This window comes from Balaenoptera acutorostrata, chromosome 4, assembly GCF_949987535.1.
Source record: "Balaenoptera acutorostrata chromosome 4, mBalAcu1.1, whole genome shotgun sequence".
Classification (NCBI taxonomy): domain Eukaryota; kingdom Metazoa; phylum Chordata; class Mammalia; order Artiodactyla; family Balaenopteridae; genus Balaenoptera; species Balaenoptera acutorostrata.
Genome location: NC_080067.1, coordinates 117,019,669 through 117,041,859, shown reverse-complemented (window position 1 = coordinate 117,041,859; position 22,191 = coordinate 117,019,669). Strand labels below are relative to the sequence as shown.

General features: G+C 34.5%; 1 protein-coding gene across 1 annotated transcript in view; it reads right to left on the bottom strand.

Moving 5' to 3' along the window:
- GBE1 (1,4-alpha-glucan branching enzyme 1) overlaps positions 1-22,191 on the bottom strand; it is a 275,832-nt gene that overhangs the window by 16,934 nt on the left and 236,707 nt on the right. Inside the window, exons 13-14 of the mRNA XM_057545311.1 lie at positions 20,609-20,793; positions 18,854-18,984 (exon numbers count right to left, since the gene is read on the bottom strand). Coding sequence (XP_057401294.1) covers positions 18,854-18,984; positions 20,609-20,793 — 316 coding nt within the window. The remainder of the gene's footprint in view (positions 1-18,853; positions 18,985-20,608; positions 20,794-22,191) is intronic.

Genomic DNA, 22,191 nt, shown 5'->3' with positions numbered 1-22,191 from the left:
ATTTAAAAATCCACAAGTAAATATAAATGGGTACCTAGAAATTTAAGTTTCTTCTAGCCTAAGGAGGGAGACAGATAGGTGTCTAGGTGCTTTGTATTTTCTTTTCCTCGTATATAAATATTTAATCTCAGAAACGTTTGTATATTTTCATTACAGCTAAAGTTATCACATTAAAAGTACATGGGAAAAAAAAAAGTGCATGCGGATAGCAAACTATGACCATCATTTTCATGCCTAGGGGACCTCTGTTTGGGTAAGAGATGCAAATGGACGCACCACAGGAACTTTTGCTGGGAGTGGTGGCGCCATTTCAGTCAATCCAGGTCAGCCTACTCTGATGCAAATTTAGACTAATACTGTAATCAGCATGTTACTGTGTTTAAAAGAGAGGGAGAGGGACAGGGAGAGGGAGAAAGACTGAGTTCAAAAGATGTCTACTGGGCACAAGCTCATTCATTCTAAAGTCACTCAATAGAGCTGCACATGATTTGAGCATATGGATTTATTTAATGGGGAAATACAGACAGTGAAAATAAATCATCAGGGGCATGGTAAATAAATGAAGCATTGTGGAATGAAAGGAACTACTAAAGTAGAAGCTTAGCTTTGGTTCTTCATCCTAGTTCATTAAATACTTGCACAGTCTTCAAAGAGCATTAAACAAAAACAAAAGGAGTACAATACAGTTTAGTGAATAATGACCTAGAATCCTTTCTAAAACACTTGAAATACAGTATCAATTATTAAATTATTGGTTAACAGCATAGATTATTGGTAGTTGTGACTGAAGACAGCAAGTATATCATGAAAAGCACCGATTCCCAGCCTGTGGGTTGATAATCACTGGTCATTGTGTTATAAGGGTCTCACGGAATGAGTAATTATGTTATTAAAAGGGCTGGGATTCTACATGTACATTGTCTGAAGACTAAATTATGTTATTATACCCATTTGGTACTGTATTTCAAAGAATGTGCACTTTTTTGATGAATGAGATATAAATTCATTTAAAAAGTCACAGAATTTGTAGTAAGTTTTTTGATATATTTTCTCAATCAAGGATACCGAAAGAACAATTGTTATATAAGAACCAATTTCTTTTTGACATTGAAAGGGATCATCACACTGAAAATGGTTAGAATCTACTCACTTAATCTATAATTTATAGCTATAAAGAAAAAGCTTACAAAAGCCATAAAGTTTCAAAATATCAGTTTAGACATATTTCTCTGATCTATAATTTAAAGAAAAAAATTCTGCTGTGGCCACTTTTGGAATTCCCCAGCCCTGTGTCTCTATTACCCAGGGAATACAACCACGTCCTTTAGAAAACACAACCCTTAAACTCCAGAAATTCCAACAATTTAAAACACTACATTAAAAGTAATGATTGTGAAAGAGCTTTATAATTGTAAATTACTACAACATACTACTCAAGCGTCAACTTAAAAAAATGCAAAGCCCTGTCTTCCACTAAAGAACATCCCTCTGAAAATATAACTCAGAGCCAATTTACACTTAAACTACCTTGTTCATGTGGTTTCCAGTTCCACAGTGGATAAAAGAAATTTATCAGGACATTTAGCAGGACATCTCAACACCTTCACATCTCTTTTATTCATAGCTATCTCCCAACACATAGCAGACTTCCTTCTCATAATAGCTTCTCAATACATCTTTGAAACTGATATTCAGGATGACAATTCTGATTCACCAAGAAAGGCCAAATTACATGTCTTATTTTTTATATTCGAGGAAAGTAGGAGAAATTATTTTCCCATTCACTTAATAAATACACACAATGTAGGAGGCACTGTACAAGATATAAAATAAAAATGACTAAGATGTGGTTTTAGTTCACATGCAACTCATAGCCTATTAAGGGGAGATTAGAAACGCATATGAATGTCTATAAATAAAGCAGAAAGCAATATGCAATGAGAGGTAGAGCCAAGGAGGGAAGGTAAGATTGACAGTCTGTAAACAAAAACTTTTGAAGGCTAGGCTAGACTGTTAAGATTTATTTTGTAATTAAGTATGAGAACATTGAAGGTTTGTGAGAAAGGTTATGACAATCAAAAAAATTAACCTGAAGGTTGAGGGTAGAATAGGATGAACAAAGGAAAGACTAAGTCAGAGAAACCAGCCAGGGACCCAACAATGGTTCACGGATAGTAGTATGGCTAAACTTGGATAATGCAAATGGAGAGACATACATAAACCAATGAGATTTTGGATGTGCAACTAATGGTACTCAAATGTAAGGAAACTGATGCTCAATTTGGGGAAACACTTGGAAAGGGAGAATAGTTGTGCCCAAAGACACACAATAAGTTTAGTGGCAGAGCTGGGATGTAGACACAAGTCAAATTCAGATCTAATTACCCTACTCTCCACAAGTGGATGCCTATTTTATGCCAAGAATCAGGCAAAGTGTTTTCGCAGGCAGTTTCTTGTTTAATTCTAAATTTGAGATTCTAAGCATAAAGAGGTTGGAATGAACATGACATGAAGAATAAAAACAAGGAAAACAGATAAAGTGATATCCATCTGAGTGTTTAATTAAATTTAAAAGATTGGTGTTAAAGGACTGTAATTCTTAACATTACTTAAGGAGTCTGAATATCTGAGGTTTATTGCATTTGTTCTAGATCAATTTCTTGTTTAGTTGGTTCATTTGGTCACTTGATTGGGGAACATAAAATTATTGAACTGAAAAAATGTACCTTGCTTAATTTGGGAAAATACAGCAGGGGAAGAATGATAAAATGATAGAATTTTTATGGAGATTTTCTTTTAAAAAAGGAGATCAAATAGATCCCTATCCATTTGGATATCATTTTAAAATATTATTTCTTCTTATTTTAAATTCAAGAGCTTCCTAAGTATTTGATATATCTATAAACAGGCTGAAGTAGATAAGAAGTTTTAAGCATTATTTTATCATGTGTCCTTACATTTGAACCAAGGAAGATCCATGTTCTGAAGACCTGTACTAATAAGACTAAAGAACAGTGAAGACATGAAGACTCTTAAATTCAATGGTTCTTCAAATACTTCAAAAGCTGCTGTGTTTGCTCAGCCACTTGATAAAGTGTCTGTTCAAAGTATAAGGATTTTGATGTAAGAAGTACTATCGTTTATATCATTCTGCACTAAACTCACTTCACTCCTGCTGAAGAAACTAAGGAAATTTATTGTAAGGTACAAACCCTGAGGTTTCAGACTGAGTGACAATAAAAGGGGTTCTCTAGTGACTAGGTGGCCATGAAGATGGCAAAGCTGGTAAGTTGCCATATATCTTTAAATCTAAGACACCTTCAATTTTAAGATGAATTATTTTATACACCTCCAATAAAGAGAAAAATATCACTATCATGCTAATCATTGTAAGACACATCCCAATTGAAGACTTGTTAAAATGTGAAAAAAATGTACACTTAGAATATATGAATTTGGTATGTTATTTTTAGACCTGATTCTTTAATCAACCAACCCACAGTATTATGACTGCAATAACTTTTGGGAGTTAAGTGACCCCAGGAGAGAGAATCTGTATCAAAGGCAGAAAACAGTAGGTACGAAATTCTAAGGAACTGTGAATAAACATCTGGCAGTATAAGAACAGGTGGTAGAAAACAAAAATAATTTCATGTTTTTAACAGTCTAAAGATAACCACCCAGCACAGGACTTGCCTCAATGTTCTAACATAATGCTCCCCTTTCTATGTTTCATGAATTGAATTTTATTTATTGCCAGCCACAATTCACAAAATCTTAGGTTATGGCTGTATAGCGTCTCAAATAGATCTGTCTCTCTATTTTATAAATATAGTTAAATTATACCTCATTTATAGTCCTGAACCACAAAAATGGTCATAAATGATAACCTTTAGTTGCTCTCTCTGGTCTCTTTCCAAATATAGAAGTAGCAAAAACTTTGTGATGTGTTGCTGTATGTTCTATGAATGTATATGTGTGTTAGAGTGAGGCAGGTGTGTGTGTGTGTGTATATCTGATTTAGGCATTTCTATCTTTAGCTCTGTCATCTAGAATATACGATGACTTAAAAATTCACCAATGGAAATGATATTTTCATTATTTGTTTGAAATTATTACAGGGCAATGGACATTTATGAGTATATTACTTTCAATAGACAATATCCATTTAGCTTTTTGCTCTACCTAACTTTAATTAAAAAAAACTCCCCCAATATTGTAATATTTCTAAAATAAAATTAAAACAGAGGGTAAAATAAAAATAAATAGGAAATTTACTACTGAATGTAGTCAAAGTATATTTTAAATATAATGAAAGGCAAGTGGAACTTCCCTTTAAGGGTACAATATATTTTTTAAAATTTTTATTAGTTTATATTAAAATTTTATTGTCCTTGTAAAAAGCAACAACTTCAATGCATGAGCTACACATGCATTCAAGTTTGTGAACACTGTTTTCATTAAAAGTTTAAATGACAACCACATGTTTTAATTAAGTGCAAAACAAAAGTATATTTCTAGTATAATTTAAAATGTGCTTGTTTCATCAGTAGGTTTCTGATTTCAGCCTAAAAAATAAACTCCAATTCCTGCAAGCTTACTTCCTTAACTATACATTCTTAGAAATTGTACAATGCAGAATAACAATAAAGTAAACTCAAAGGATGAGGGGCTCAAATATAATCTACCATGTTAATTAATGGATTGCTATGTTTTTTGAAATGCATTTTCATGCAAATTATTAGTTCATTCTTAGGCACCAAATTGAATAATTTAAAATATTGAGCACTACATATTTCTCCATGCAAATAGAAATATTATTCTAAATACTTTACAGAATTCTTTGACTAACCTAATTAGGAACTTTTCTTTGTCCTAGAGGATTATATAATTTGAACTAAAAAATGTCACTGTTTCTCAGTAACTCAAGAAAGGAAAAAATATGCCCACACTTCTAGACTAACCTCCCTCTAAAATTGTTGGTCTTTGTCTGTGCCATTAAAGATTATTACCCAAAGAACTTATAAATTCAATTATTTGATGAAGCAATAGCAATTATTTAGAACTGCAAAAGAAAAAACAACTGATTTTTGTACATCTTTTAAACACATACTTTGTCATCAAAATGAGTTTTGACCATGCAGATGCAACATTTTTTACAAACATATTGTGCTTTTGAACTCAAAATAATTTTGACATAGGCTATAAAGAAACGTCTTCACCCAAACTTACTAATACATCCTTTAATAGAGTCCTATGCAATGTATATATAAATGGAAAATATAATTGGATACTTCAAAGTTCCTGAAAAATGATGACAATTAGCATAAGTAAGCATCATCTAAGCTATTTCATGCAGACAGACAAGAATAGGAGAAAGCATCCTAAAACAGTAAAATACAGTGGGTGCATGGCTTTGGGGTCCAACAATTGCATTCTAAACCCGATTCTGCCAATTACCAACTGTGTGTCTTCCAGCAAGTTACTGAATTTCCTGGAGGCTCAGTTTCTCACTGGTAAAATGGAGGTAATATATCAGAGGGTTGCTGTGAGGATTCACAGAAGCAATGTACATCACGTGCTTAACACAGTGCCGAGTGCTGGGAAAAATGCTCAAGTTATTAGCTGCTCTTTATATTATTATTATAGACCCTGGACCATTTAAACTGCTGTCTAAAGTGATGAAAAATGTAAAAGTAGGTCGATTTACTTTCTTACTTTTTACACCCAACTTGGTCTTTTCTTCCTTTCTGACCTTTTTTTCCATTCCTTTCTCCCATGTCTTTGTTCTCACTAGAATCTAAACACTTTTCCTGTTATTTAAATAATCTGAACATTGAAGTTTGATTGGACAGTACATTGAACTATTTGAGGACTACACACTTTTTAAAATTTTATGAATTTGCTTCTGAGAAAGATTGAGACGCCTACTCTGAACATCCTAACTGAAAATTAAACACTTCCCCACACGCTCTTGCGTTTGTCCTGATTTTTCAACACAGCATTATCAACTTTTATCATCCTATAAATTTAATTATTATATTTTCTCTCTTCCTTTAATTAAAATAAACCTGTATAAGGGGAATATGTCTTTCTCCATCCCCACTCTTCCCCTCTACCTGGGACCTAGATTAGTACCTGGAATATTTATTGAGTGGATCTTCTTTTCATTATTTTCCTATGGCAGTATCCTCCTTGGGTTTTGATCTATGCATGCTCTTGCTAAACTTTAAGAAATAATTTAACACTACTTTAGTCATAAAAGAACAACCTTCATTTTCTTCCCTCATTTTATAGAGTTAATATTCCAGATCCGTACAATGTAACTTCTAACACAATCCCATTTCATCATCTATAAAGTTTTACTTGGACATTTTAAAAGATTTTTTTCCCTTCTTTTTGGAACAGTCACAACAGTTAAACAGATGCATGTCAGCTTGAAGCAATTAATTGTCAAGTGAATAACTCTGATTGGTATGAGCCCTGGAGACAGACATTTTATATAATTCTTAGTTGAAGTGGATAAATGATTACATGTTTACTAAAGTCGACATATACTCAAAGACTTGTATTATCAACTTGACTGGTTAGCCTTCTTTATACAGATGACTGAAGTTAAGCATTGAACATCAGAATGACTGTGAAAAATCATATATATATGATTTTATATATAATTTGGCAAGGCCAGGATATGCACTTAGGTATAATATTTTCTACCCTCTACCACCATCTGCCAGTTAAGGTCTGCAAAGTAAATGAACATTAAAATACTTAAACATTTGAAAGCATATTCTTTTAGTGTTGGTAGTAGAAACATCCTTTTTCTTTATTTGAAGTCAAAATTTATTAGGAGTAATGTATAGTCTATATTCTTCTTTCTCTTTTAACTTTTAAGACCAAATAGAAAATCTAATACTTTAGGGCTTACTCAGTGCTTCAGAAAGGTAAATGAGAAGGGGCTGAGCTAGCTTTCCTTGAGAAACTGTAAAGTAAAGCTTACAGGAGTATGTGTGTATGTGTGTGTGTGTGTGTGTGTGTGTGCACATGCATCATTACTCCCAGTCATTCCTGAGCACTTCTGGGCACACAGTCAGTAACTATCAAAACTTTACCTAGGTTGATGATTGTGAGGAAGAAGATTCAAAGTAAACATTTCTCCACAGGCACCAAAAAAATTGAGTGAGAGAGCTTTAAACACACATACACATGTGATTGTTAATATATACATTTTCCAGGGGTATAATAAATCTAGTATAGTAGTTTACAATCATCTTGAAAACAATCATATTGGTTTAATCTTACTAGGTAGATGTGGAAAAGAATTACACAAGAAAAGAGTAAAGCTGCTAAGTTATTTCTGAAAAGTGCATTTTTGTACAATTCAAAACAAAATGAACCAATGTTTTGGCTATGATAGTCAAATATAAAGATGATTTACATAATTGAAATGAGCAAAAATTCTGGCACATTTTGGATCAAATTCTATGTAGACTTAATTATTTACTTTTATAGTTATTTCACAAATGTTGAGTTTTATTTAGACTATCTAAATATTATCAAAATTCCAAAGTGATGTGACTACTATGGTCATAAAAGAGTTAACCAAATCCAGTAAGACAATTCTGTATATCCCTTAGGTAAGTTGTCTGAAGCTGTCAACAAACAAAATAGCACCAGGAATAAATTTCCTACATTCAAAATTATTAAGGCAAGAAAAGGAAATATATACAATTAAATGAAAGAAAGCTGATGATAGCAGGATGCTTCTCTTTCACCTCTTTGTAAAGTGTTCTTTATTCTATGGGATTTTTAGACCCCAGACTCTTTATCCTCTAACATCCTTCAGCACCTAGCATGACACTTTCCCAATCTGCACTTGAAGCTGAAATATACTTAGATTTATATCCTGGTTTAACAAATATTTGAGCAGTCATCTTTTTCCTTAAAAAGTCATTTTACCCCTTTAAAGTAAATATGTTTGTTTTAAAAATACTCCAGCTAAATTGATCTGTGTTTGTGAGTGTCAGAAACTAGGACAGTGTAACACTGCAAAAAATGACATTTAGTCAGAGGAACCATTAACTTTTACAAAGAGAAGCAGAGAAAACAAATAAAATTATAAGTAGTTAGTGAGACACACTTCACCTATTTTAATGGTGTTTCTACAGGGCAACAAAAGGTGAATTATCTGGTGCCCAAGTAAAAAACTGTGCTGGACTTACAGGAACTAGATTTAAATCACATTTATTCACTTACTAAGAATATGATCTTGTGAAAGTTATAAATCTTTCTAATGCTTATATTTAATTTGAGGATAAAAATACTTGCCTGACCCCATCACTAAGATGATGCGAGGGCAAGATGAGTCAATATAAATAAAAGTATTCATACACTGTCAAGTGTTATGCAATTTAACTTTTGGTACTAATTTGGAAACCATCTCTAAAATACATCTGATCCAACCAATTCTACTTAATTGAATAGAACCAGGTCATGCTAGAGTTCTTCTACCTTTCAAAAAGCTATGATTCCAGGCTGCTCAGTATTTCCTAACAGTCATTAAACATCACAAAATTTCACTTAGTGAATAGGGGAAGACCATGGTAGAAGGGGCAAGTAGGGATCATCTTCACAGAGCTACAGCTGAAGTTATGAGCATGTGTGAGTTCTTCAAGGGAAAAGAGCAAGAAAAAAGAATAAATGATTGGGTTTGGATCTGAGGGGAAAAAAGACAACACAAGAGTGATTAGAGAAGAAAGGCAAATCAAGATAGTGGTGCAGCATGTGGAGAAAGTGGAGGTAAGGAAGAAAGGTGGGCCAATGGTACAAGAATGAGGAAAAGATATAGCAGGGAGCAGAAGACTTTTAATTCCACTACTTCGGAAGGACAGAAATCAATTTGTAGCGGTGAAATGGGGAACAGGAAATGAAAAAAGAAGTATGACAAGAGAATGTAGGCAACAGAGAGGATGCGTATCTACTCCTCTCATCCTTTCTTTTCCTTCCTTTTATTATCAAATTTCTAGTGCATTTTTAGAATAATGATAATGACAGTAATTATGACCATCGCAGCTAACAGGTACTGAGCTTATAGTATGTGCTGGACACTGTTGCCAAGCCTTTCACATGCCAGTAACTCATTCAATTCTGACAATAATTCTACAAGTAGGTGTTTTAAAAATGAGAAAACTAGGAAACAAAGACATTACTTTCATGAGTAAGTGGAAGAGATGGAACTTGAACCCTCAGATGGTCTTATTCCAGAGCCCATGCTCTTAACCACTATCCTAGTAAAAAGAGCAAATTTCTCAATGTTTACAAGTATAAGACCCAGAAATACCTACTGCCATACAAGTTACATGAGCCTTTGTGAGATAAGAATGTTAGGGTAAGAGAACAAACTGAAGAAAGGAATGTTTCAGAATCAGAAAAGAATGCTACCAGAGAAACTTATTTTCCTTTTGTTTTCCTTAGCTGGACAAAAAGGAAGAGTGTTAGAAGGGAAGGTAGTAGAGTGAAATTGACTATTTCCCTAAGTAATAAAGAGCTTATGGGGAAAAATTTACAGTAATGGTTATAATTTTACAGACAAAGAAAATAATCTTCTGTTTTAATTAATGTTCCTATAATAAATGTTAATTGCTTGCCAATAAAAGGTAATATGACTGCACTTAAGTTATATATTAATTAAATAATTTTACTTAATAACATAATAAAGAATGCTTTCCTTATTCAACAGTTGGTATCATGTAACTACCAAAAGGATTAATTAGTTCCACAGATAAATTTCACAAATAAAATAGGGATTAATTAGGCATTTTGCCATCATTTAGGATAAGAGATACCACATTAATAGAATTAGAGATGGTTCTTACACATGGTTATAACTGAAACCACTGTTTCCAAGAACACATTGTTCATGGCTTTACTTTTTCCACTTTTCTCTGGAGAGACACAACTTTCTTTGGTTGTAGCACCCATATATCCTTAAGAGCCCTTAAACAGTTATAATGAACCAGTAATTAAATAATGGCTTAATTTTAAGAAATCTTCTGGAATACTCAGGTACCATTTTCAAATATAGATGAAACACTGAGCCCTCAATTTGACCCTGTGAGATTCTGAGTTAGAACAGCTTAACAGAAAACGATGAAAATAAAAATATCTCACTTATAGAAGATCCAAACAGCTTTCTCATAGGCAGGAGATATTCACTGAAAAAAAAAGAAAGGGGGGGGGGTGTGGGCTAATTTCTACAGAGAAGATCCAGAAGGAAAAAGTAATTTAACATCCAATATATTAGAAATTTATTTTAGATACTGAATGCTCTATTTAAAAAAAGCTGGCATCAGATATAAAGGTGATATGTATAATTTATTTTTCAAAATAAAAGAGAACGATCTGTTCTGGACTAATTAAATAAAGGACTATTTAAAAAGAAAGTTTAGATATGAAATCTTTCAGGCTGGTGTTTTCATTGTGGATTTTTCCTTCCTCTATAGTTTGCAATGCTATTCCCTAGGAAAGGAAAAAGTTTACTAAATGAGATAGTGAATGTAAAGTGCTTGCAGCACGCAAAGCATACGTTTGTAATAGATGGTAGATCTTATTATGAAAGTCTGTTCAGCAAGTATTCTGACAGCAGATTCCACAATTTTAAATTCTACAAAATCATGATGTATGTTATTGATAATATTTTATCAATTTTTCCTTTCTACCATTTAATTAAACATCTGCTCTAAGGGAAAAGCAATAGATTATAGAAATCTTTGTGTTTTAATTACTTAATTTTGAACAACATTTAAGGGCTCTTCCACCATTAGGAAACTGTATCCTCCATCTATCCAGCCATCCATCCATACATCCATCCATCCATCAATCAGCAATTTAGCTTTATGTTTACCTAATATATTCCAAGTAAAGATATAATTGATAATATAAGAAAGACAGTCTTACCATGTATCTTGGAGTCAATTGCCATATAATAGTACCTCTTTTCACAAATTGGTAAAAATACTTATGCTAGGAACAAATGTTTTCCTCCCATTAATGACACAACTAGTAGGTGAGAACGTCCTGTTTTCATAGCATACAATAATATTTCTGATTTCTGTTTTCCCCAGAAAGGCAAGAAATAGAGGAGAGAAATCTCGACTAAGCTATTGTTAGATGCATTTCTGGAACCAGAGGAGACTATCACTGAGGAACTGAGCTATGAACCAAAAACAGAAATGCTGTTGAATGACACTGAATAGCACTCAGCTATTAAAAAAAAAAATCTAAAAACATTTGTGTGTAGTAAGGGCCCACTCATTATTCATTACTACCTATAGTCCTATGAATATATATTAAGCCAATCTAAAAGTGTTACAGCAGTTGCAAAATATTTTTCTTACTTTGTGATTCATCTCAAATTCCTGAGTAGAAAATGAAGCTAAATCATAGGCTCTTTATTGCCAGTGGAGGTGAGGGGTACATGTTTGTCATTATCATTAAATCACAGGGGTTTCTGGACAGTGTTTAACAATGAAAAATTACCAAAAGTACCTCTAGGTAATGAGGTAATGTTTAAAAGTATTACTTTCACCTTGAAACTAAAGAAGGCTAACCAAGGCCATGAGTGTACATCCATTTTGAAGCTACAGAAACAAAAGGAGGACTTATATTAAATATAAAATTGTTAGTAGGATTACCTGTCCCCATTCGCATAAAAAGAGCTTCATCACTAAATGGACACACAGAGTAAAAGCGCTCTTCCGCTCTCTCTCTCACACATACGCACATGAGGAAAAGAAACATGCTTGCATCTGTTCAAAGTCACTATGTAGATCTTTTATGAGAAATCCTTGTACTTGTTTTTTTTTTTTTTTTCTTTAATTTTTTACCAAAACATCTAAGCCTGGAAAACTAAAAAGTTAAGCTCTACATTTTTAGTCCAGAAATTAACCTTTACATATAAAATCTTGATAGAATGTGGCATCTAGCTAATCCTAAATTAAGTCCTTTGTTTTTATTTGCTGCATAAAGCCTAGATTCTAACAAACACAGACTGTTACATAACCATGCTTCAAAGGCTTCTGTAAACTAAGCAACTCACAACAACATCTCTGCCTTCAGCGATCACACTTCAGTGAATCATCCAAGTGACCTTATATGCTCATAAGAAACTCTGTGTACAGGTTGCAAATGTCAGTGTCTGAATTTACATTTTAAAAAATACATCTTTCAGCAGTTTAATGAAAATATTGCAAAGATCTTGAGTCAAATCCAACTATTTACTCATCTGTTCCCTTAGCTTTAAATATTTTTGGCCTGGATTCACACATTCTTCACAAGCCGTAATTTATGATTATTCCTCTTAACATTTCAATACCGTAACAGTTTGAAAAGCCATTTGGAAAGGGGGTTGCTATAACACTATTATTCTCACCCCACCTCAAAAGCATGCTGACAAATAATTTGAAAACATTTGTTACTAGTGTTGTTTATACTCTCAGAGTGGTAAGAATCTGTACATACCAAGACACATACCTTATAAATGAGCTGTGAGGGCTTAACTTTTACATAAATATTTTACAATAAACTTAACTGATGTGATGCATCAGAAGGTTTCACTTTGAGCAAAGAACTACGGCACATTTATATTCTCCAGAATGCAGAGAAATCACAATAATTGACCTGAGGCAATTATTTCATGTTTTGCTTTAAAAAAAAATTTTTTTTTTTTTAGTTTTTTCTTTTGGATGATGGTGACAGGGGTCACGAGGAAGAATTTGTGGGGAAAAATTTGTAGAGGGTGATGGTGTGGTACTGTGGGAACCTGACGAGACAGACGTTTGTGCCATGAAATTGTGTATAATTTTCTCATGCTACCTATTTTCCCAGAACTATATCAAAATCATTTTGAACATTACAGAAATAAGTCATCATCTCTAATACCACTATTGCTACCACCAGCAACTAAATGCACTCACCCATGAATGGCAGAAAGGGGCACCGTGGTCTAACAGAAAGAACACGGGCTTTGTAACACACTGCTCAACCTTCACCAGCCTGTGCTGGAGGGAAGTTGGATGGTTACTTAACGGCCTAGTTTCCTGATCTGTCACATGAATCTAACACAACCTACCTTATGGGGCACCTGGGAATGTTAAACTACATACTTAATAAAAATGGCTAGCAAACAGAAGGCCCTCAAAAGAGGGCCCCTTCACCCATGCTCTCCCCTACGTCACTCAAAATGAGGCAGCATCGTTTGTTTTATTCAAAATGGATTAGAAAGAGCAGTTTGTCCTTAGGGGCTTAGCAGTTTTCCTTTTGATTCGATGCTGATTTGATAATGGTCTAAGTGAACAAATGTGACCACAGAAATACAATAATGATTCTGATACTAAAAAGGGCATTATGTTTCTTTCTTTCTCTCCAGCTAAACAATGTAAAATCATAAGCAAATATACCACATCAGGAGAATGCATTTTATCTTCCTGAGCATGTAACCTGCAAGTACATTGGGTCTCAGTCCTGCATCACCCACATTGCTATCCACTGTATGAAAGAATGCTGGTGATTATTACACTGCAGATTAGTGGCTAAAAAGACAAATGGGAGACAGTGCACAGGCAAAGGGTTTTTATTGTTGCTACTTTTTTTGTTTTCTAGAATATGGCTACAGATTCCTTTTGCAGAAACAATACTATGTCCTTTAGCAATCACCATGAAGACCAGGTTCAAAACCTTAGTAATACAAAGCAGACAACCCTCTCAGCTTTCCAAATTTATCATCTTATTTTGAAGTGACAGCTAAAAGCATCCTTAAAGCGTTGCTTCTGTTCTGCCTGGCATTGGCCCCAAAATAGCTCCCCTTACAACAGTTTCTTGGGAAGACAGTCAGCACATATGCTACAGAGATCTGAGTGAAAGTTGATGTCTTGCTATTTGATATACAGGATACACAGGTTCAAAAATGGAACTGCTCAAGAATTCAGACATGCTGCCTATTGCAGGTTTATATTTCATAGTGACAGAGGAAGTTCAAATGACTTCTTTAGAAACTTTAAATTTGTTCTGGTACCAAATCCTGCTTTTCTGGGAATTAAAAATTTGATGAATTTCTTGACTTGATTAATACATCCAATCTTGCCTCTGTGGATCTTTCACAGAGAAAATCTGTATTCAGTTCACTGGCTCAGTAGTTGGAAATACCAGTGGCATAGAAGAACACTTTGGTAAAGTCAGAAACTACAGCACAGAAATCCCAATGTTTTTGTACTTTCTATACCTGAAATGATTCTATAATGCTGAACTACAATGTTGTTTAAAGGTATAAGAATAAAGTCAGAAAGATGAAAGACCAAAAAGAAATGAGACTTGTAAAATGCTAAGGATAGTAAAAAGAACTGTTAAAGCTAAGCTAGAAACAACAAGAAGCTGAAAGAAGAGATCTATCTATTGCTTAGGGAAGATGGTACGATCATAACATTAATACTCTAGTGCTCTTGTATCTTCTCTATTAATAGTTTAGAGACAAAAAATAATGGTTTTTTATGTTCAATGTTAAATTTGGAATTTTAGTTAAATTAGCTGAATAAATAAAGAATAAGGGAGATAGGACATAATACAAATACACATAAAGAAAAGCTAAAGCTTTTAATTTGAAAGTGAATAAAATATGAGTGAAAAATGTGATGGCTGCCAGAAAAGCTGATGTAACTTGAACTCCGTTAACGAGAGAGCAGTCTCAAGATAAGAGGAGGTAATGGGGCACTCTATGTCATACTTGCCAGACCATATCTGGAATATTCTGCTGTTAGTTCTGGAGACACAATGAAGAGGAGTGTGAACAATGCTGGGCGGATTTTGATAAGAGAGACATGATGGTAACAGGTCTGGAAAGTATCACAAGAATCTATTACAGAAACCAGAGGTATATTTGGTCTGGAAGAGGGTAGACTAAGGAGAGGTGGTACTGTGAGGAACAAGTTAAATGCCTTTTTGATTTGAATAGCTGGCATATAGAACAGGAATTGGCCCCAGAGTACAGAATTCATGCATTTACATTTAAGGCTATATTAAAAAAAACAAAACAAAACAAAAAACTTGAATTGTTTACCTTGTGAAATAGTGAGATTCCTAAGACTGGAAAGTGTTCTGATGTCTGCTATGATTTGTGAAGGAGTATATAGGTGGGATTTCTGCACTGAACTGGGTTATTGGAGTATAAAGGGTTTCAAAAACCAGAAGTTTTTATGATTTCAAGCTAGGAGTTAGGGCTGGCAGTATTAATATAGCTAATTAGAAAATATGGTTTAAGGTATGTTGGAAATGCTCTTCTGCTTTCCTTTCCTCAAAAAAAAAAAAACCCTCATTATAAAAAAAAATTATTCTACTAGATATCTAGTCCATTAGGTCTTCCATACTTTTGAGTATTCAAAAATTATTAAAATGCAAATGTCCTTAGAGGAAGCAATAACATATAGGAATTAGTTACAGCTTGTTGACAGAAAGACAGGAATGAGAAAGGCAGCAAGAGTAAATAAGGTCCAAGCGGGCACAAATCTGTAGAAGACAAAATCCTTGTAGTAAAAGAACCAAACAATATTTCTTCAAGGTTCTCTTAGAGACGCAACAGATGACTAAGGCTGCAACTATGACTTCTATAAAGATATGGCCCAAATTTCCAAGATCTGTATATCATTACAACATTTAATGAGTACATTTTCTGAAATGAGTCATTAATGTAAAGTATTCAGTATTTATTAATATAGAAATTTTCTGTATAACAGGTGCCTATGGGCGTTTAAACAAATTGCTAAATTTCAAAAGATTCAATTTGTGGCAAGGTTTACCAAAACCAAACTAGACTTTCATGTACAGTGTAACTTTGTATCATTAAACAAAATTAACTTTTGGGGTGGCTTTTACTTAGTAAAATATACTATGTTACTATATATATTTTCATTTAATAATATTTGTTAAATTACACAGACTTCAGATAGGAGATCAAAGCAGCTTGAGCCAAGATTTTTCTCCTAGACAGACATCATCATTGAAATTCCATGTATTTCCATTTGTCAGTGATGCTAAATTAAATTCATATTTTCTATTCCCCAAACTGGTTACTCCTCCTTGCTTTGCTGTCCTCAGTCATAATACTACTACCATTCTTCTCACTCTTCAAAGTGAAACCTTGTATCTTCTTTTCTACACCCCATGTCCAAACAACTGCTGAGTCCTTTCACTGCAAGAAAGCGCTTCATATACCTCTTTCTAGCCTATGGACATTACTTTAGTTCATACCCTAATTATCTTTTACGTGTACTTCCATTTTTCATAATTGATATCTGTACTTCCAACCTCTCTCCTCATAAAAGCTAACACCCTGGATACATGAGAACTTTTCCAAATGCGTACATTCTTATCAAGTAGCTCCCTAGCCCAAACCCTTCAGTGACTCACTATGAAACTATAGAAAAAAGCCTAAACTAATTAATAAGGCATTAAAATATTCTATTATGTGATGGCAATCTATCTTTTCAGTTTTATCTCTGAGTACTTCTCCCTAGGGTCACCATTCTCCAGTTAATCTATGGTACTGTCCATTATCTAAGGATAGTCTATGATTTCCAACAGCTGGAATAGACTTCCTCAGTTTTTTCTACAATTTTATCCATTTCTCAAGGTCCAGGCTTAAACGTCTTTTCTTAATCAATCAATCGGTCCACCAATCATCTCTCTCTCTCTCTCCCTCCCCCATCCAGGCTTAAAAGTCTTTTCCTTTTCAATCAATCAATCAATCTCCATTTTTTTTTTTCTCTCTCTCTCATATTTATTTATTTTTCTTTTACTTATCCTCTGTTAAACATGAGGATAAGTTTGTGGAACATTCCTGCCCCATCCCCTTTACTGCATTACGCCTTACATCTTAAATTGGTTTTGTACATCTCTTCTTCCCCACTTAGGGTCAAGGGCAGTACTTAACTAACAAACACTGCAATAGACCACAAGTGCTCTGTAATTGCATTTTGGTTTGATAATAATCAAAATTATGGTTTGATTATATGACATTATTAGATATAGCAGGATTTAGTCCAGGGGTATTACTTTAGCAGTTTGTAGCTGAGAAGGCTTATGTATGAGTTGCTACATGTCTAGCATCTGTTTGCATTTCTTCATGGAGATGGTGAGAACATTTGCCTCCTGAACAGTACAGCTCTTCTTTAGTGCAGACAACCTCATTACACTGATTTCCATTGCCTGAGCATTCTCTGTGTTAACTGGGGCAGAGTTAGGCTATTAGTCACAGCGATAGCCTTCCCTCCCAAATGCTCTGATGTCCTGTGGGATGGTGATCTGGGAGGGTTGGGGTAGAAGACAGGGAACATCCTTCACGACCCTCAATGTCACTGAGCAGCACAGGTGCCACAGGCTACTTACCAGACAGTATGGCCCTTTACTCCTTACCGCCAAGAAACATGCTGTCTGGGCAACCGCTTCACCAAGGAGGCCACTTCCTGGAGCCTCAGGGGTAATTCCTGATCATGACGATAGCATTCTCCTCCCTAGACACCTCTCTGGGGATATGGGACTGAATTCTGGTCAACGGGATACAAACGGAAATCTGCTAAAGTGACTTCATTCTTGAAAAAAGACACAAATCTATTTGCCTTTTGTTGTGTCTGAAGGTGACATTTGGAACCATGGCTGTTATCTTGCAACTCTACCAGGTGCCTTTGGACACTGCTGGCACCCTGGGAGTTAAAAGCAGAAAGGCCAACGGACCAGGGAACTTGATGATATTGTCACAGTGCTGGGGTCCCCCTGCCTCAGGGCTTTCATTGTTTGGCAAAATGCATTTTCCTTATTGTTTGAGCCAGTCAAATAGGGGGTTTCTCTTACTGTAGCTAGAGACACCCTGACGTGCAGGACTTCATGCTGGCATCCGGCATCTCGCTCAGGTGGCAGACATTAATCATTGTTAGGGCTTCAGGGGAAGAACACATTCTTTCTACTGCCTGTTTAAAAATCTGTGCTGGTTTGTTGCTAGATCCTGAATCTGTCGCTTTTTCCCATGGATTGGGTAAGCCATAATCTCTTTAAAATACACAGCAGGTTTCACTTTGTAACAATGATCACACTTACAATTATTAATGTTTGTCTTCTTCACCAGTTTAAAAGCTCAATGAGGGCAGTGACTATTTGCCAGGAAATTCCTGTATTTCCAGCACCTAGCACAGGGCTGGCATGCAGGTGTTCAATAAATAGATGCTTAGTAAATATCTGTGAAATGAATGAATGGACGAGTAAATGAATGTACAGACAATATCAAAACATTCTCCCTATTATTTCCTTTGCTTACACCTCCCATGCCCTGATTCCTTACCAATTCAGGCCCACAAAAGTGAGCTATGTCCTGTATTTTAGGAGACAGGAAAAAGAAAGGGGAAGGAAGCTATCTTTACAGCTACTGTCTACTTGCTCACTCAGTAGAGAGGGGGAAAGGAGACAATTCTCAGGGGCGACTTACAAAATATTTTCATAAAGAGAAACAACAGTTATCTCCTATACTACTAATAGTATATTAATAGTATATTAATCCTATACTACATATTGGATTAAAATATTACTTAATAAAATGTTAAAAAATCTTACTTTTTAGAGCCAGAATGGAGTTTAGGGTTAATTTAGTGTAACTGAATTAAGCAAAGATTTATCAACTATTTTACATCCCTGATTTTTCAGATGAAGAAACTGAGAGCTACTGTCACCAAGATCAGCATTAGTTTTTCTGATGCTCTATGATGCAATAAAAAAATTGAATGCAGACAGCCATATTCATTGACAACAAAAAGGATATTTTCCTGGCACTGTCGTTCCAAGTCGGTAATCAGTGTAGCTGTTGCTTGGATGAAAGTTGAAAACAAAAAGAAGGCCTGCTCTCTCAAAAGCAATGATCTTATTGGTTTCATGCTCTTCACTAACATGGGCCTGCAAGAATTAACATACATAATACATTTAAATAATACCCAGATGCTGTTACAAGTAAATTCTTTACAAAAAACTTGTTTTTGTCTTTATTAACAGCCTTGTTAGTTATTAAGCCAAAAATGAAAATTCTAGCATGTTATATTTTTTGAACATGTTGCAATCTTGCCCTATCAAACTCTAGGCCAACAGCAGTCTCAAAAATTGCTTAAGGAGTATAAAAATCTCACCAGCAACTTGCCAACTTCAAACAAAGCACAGACAGAGGATTAGAGCTTTGGCTTAGGTTCTAGGTAAAAATATAGCACCTGTGCTATACATAAAGCATCTGTGTGTGTGTGTGTGTATGTGTGTATTAGATCTACTTATAAGTGAATTTTCTTTAAGACTTTTGTTTTAGTCCTTAGATTAATGAGGTAAGGTATATAAAATTACTTTTCAAAATATGATGTAACATTGTTATTATACCCAGATTTCTGAAGTTGTAGTTTTCTTAAGAACTTTACATTATTGCACGACTTTGTCAGATTCAAAAACAACCAAGGGTCCTTCACAGTATACTTTTTTTTTTGTCTAATAATAGAGAAAGTCTGAAAAGGAATTACAACATCTACAAGCCCTCTTATTTTATACACCACATTTTACAGTAGGTAGTGAGAAGGCTTTGTTCTTTCAACCCTACCCTCTTCCAGCCCCAGCTCTGAGAGGACTCATTTCCATGCATGTCAGCAGCGCCACTCTTGGTAATTTAGAAATGTGAGCTAAGGCTCTAGAGCAAACAGCATGCCTTTTGGTATTCAACATTGTTCCTATTGAAAAGGAGTATCATTTTGCTCTCTCTTCTGGAATCAGCGCTACTAATAAATGCGATTAGGGCGTTTGTGTCATGTAGCCAATCTTACTGAAAATATAAGTACCTTTGTTCAACCATTAAAAAAAAATCAGAGACACCAAAGTAAAAACACATCAACAGTAATTTCAAACAGCACCAGTAGAAAGTAAATGGATTATAAGTAACACATATTATATGCTAATTTTTGCAAGGGAAAAAAAACCGCTGTATAAAATCTGAACCTGTTAATTACATTTTCTAAAACTTATTGAAAACTGAGACTTTAATTCCAGAGGAGAGTCAGGCTCATGAAAAATACAAAACAGCACGCAGGTATAATGGCATCTATTGAAATGACAAGTTAAGAGACCAGTAAAGGAAGGAAAAAAAGGAATAAAGAAATCTCCATGTTGTCAAAGCAGTTTCTTTATGACAGCATAATTATTTATATAAAGAAAAATAGTCAAAACAAGATATTTCCACAGCAATTTCCAAAGTGGATTCCATGCGGAGCTTTTGTCATTTATTTTAACCAATTGAAATAAAAATTACTAAATTTAAACAACAACGACAAGCTAACCAGGAATGGAAGCAGGGAATTATGTTTAAGATTTTCATTATCTATTGGGGAGACTTCAGTAACATGTTTTGACAACCTGAAGTATGTCACAGGGCACTACACACTGAATAATAAAATGCTGTTTAAAAGATCTGCATATAGATTTAAATCAATTGCCATTCTAAGCATGTACAACACTGGTGACTAAAACATAACATTTAGAGTAAAGAGCTTACCTGTGGAGCTGAAAGCCAATGACATCTTTCTTCTAATTTATTCATATCCCTGTCAAAGTTATTTAGGAACTTATAGCGGAGAAGGTCATCATCAGTTAAATGAAACTGCCTTCTTGCATAATGGTAGCTCTCATTATTTCCTTTTCTTGGGAAGTCTAACCATTCAGGATGCCCAAATTCATTACCTGCATTTGAAAATAAACATCACCTGGTAATATTAACATTTCTTATTAAGATAACTTAATAATTGTATTTTTAAAGTCTTTGAAATCAGTTTAGGTTATAATTTACTATAGCTGTGCCCTATAAATGATGCACAACCCTGGCTTAGAAACAGCATAGTCTAGCATGCAGTACCGACAGTATTTGGACTCAAAAGCCCAGGGCACAGTTTTAGCCTGGTCACACATTCCTTGTTCTACATCTCATTTTCCTCATGCACAAACTGAGAACAGTATCTCTGTCATACTTCTTATTTCATCTCTGAAATAATCTCTGAAATCTCGGGGTAATTTTTGAGATCTCTATTTCTATAATCTCTGAAATCTGTACAACGCTTTGCAATTTCCAAAGGCTGTATGTACATTATTTTTTGATCCTCGAAGGAACTCTCTATTATATCCATTTCACAGATGAGAAATCCAAAGCTCTAGACAGTTAAGGGATTTGCCCAACCTCACATGAATAATAACTAGAAAAGCAACCGTTAAAATTTAGTTCTTCTCATTAAAATCCAAAGTTCTTTCTAACTCATCACATCAGGCAAGTACGTTTTAAACTTCAGGTGCTTCAGAAACCCAAGTCATCACTTTTATTATTCATTTTCCCCATCCCTTTCTCAGGTCCATGTGCCACCATTAGACATATATCTTTAACTTAAATGTGTGTGTGTGTACGGCTGGGACACTTCGTTGGGAACCCATTTGATATTATTTCTCATTATAATGATGAGAACCAGAAACCCGATACACTTTAAAAATGAAATAAAATAGTAACACCTACATATTATACATTCTTCCTTCTGAAAATCAAATTTAGATATTAGTGGTCTAATAGACTGGCTCCTATTGTTTTCCCCAGGTTAGATTTCTATTTTATGGCTTCTTTTTTTTTCCTCCTAAAAATTAAACACTACTTTCCAAAATTTACTGACATTTGCCACTTTAATGCTGCAATTTTCTAAGCCACAGATTTCTCCTTTGAGTTGGAAAGTACCATAGCTGACACAAGTGTGTCCTACTTTAAGGTAAATAGTTGCTAAGTGAAATAAGTCAGACAGAAAAAGACAAATACTGTACGATCTAACTGATATGTGGAGTCTGAAAACAACAATAACAGCAACCAACCAGCAAACAAAAAACAAGCGCACGGATACAGAGAACAGACCAGTAGTTGCCTGAGGTAGGGGTGGGGGGTTGGGCAAATGGGTGAAGAGGGTCAAAAGATATAAATTTCCAGTTATAAAATAAAAATTAAAAAAATATGGGGATGTAATGTACAGCATGGTGACTATAGTTGATAATACTGCATTGCATATTTGAAAGTTGGCTAGGAGAGAGGATCTTGAGACATGTCATCACAAG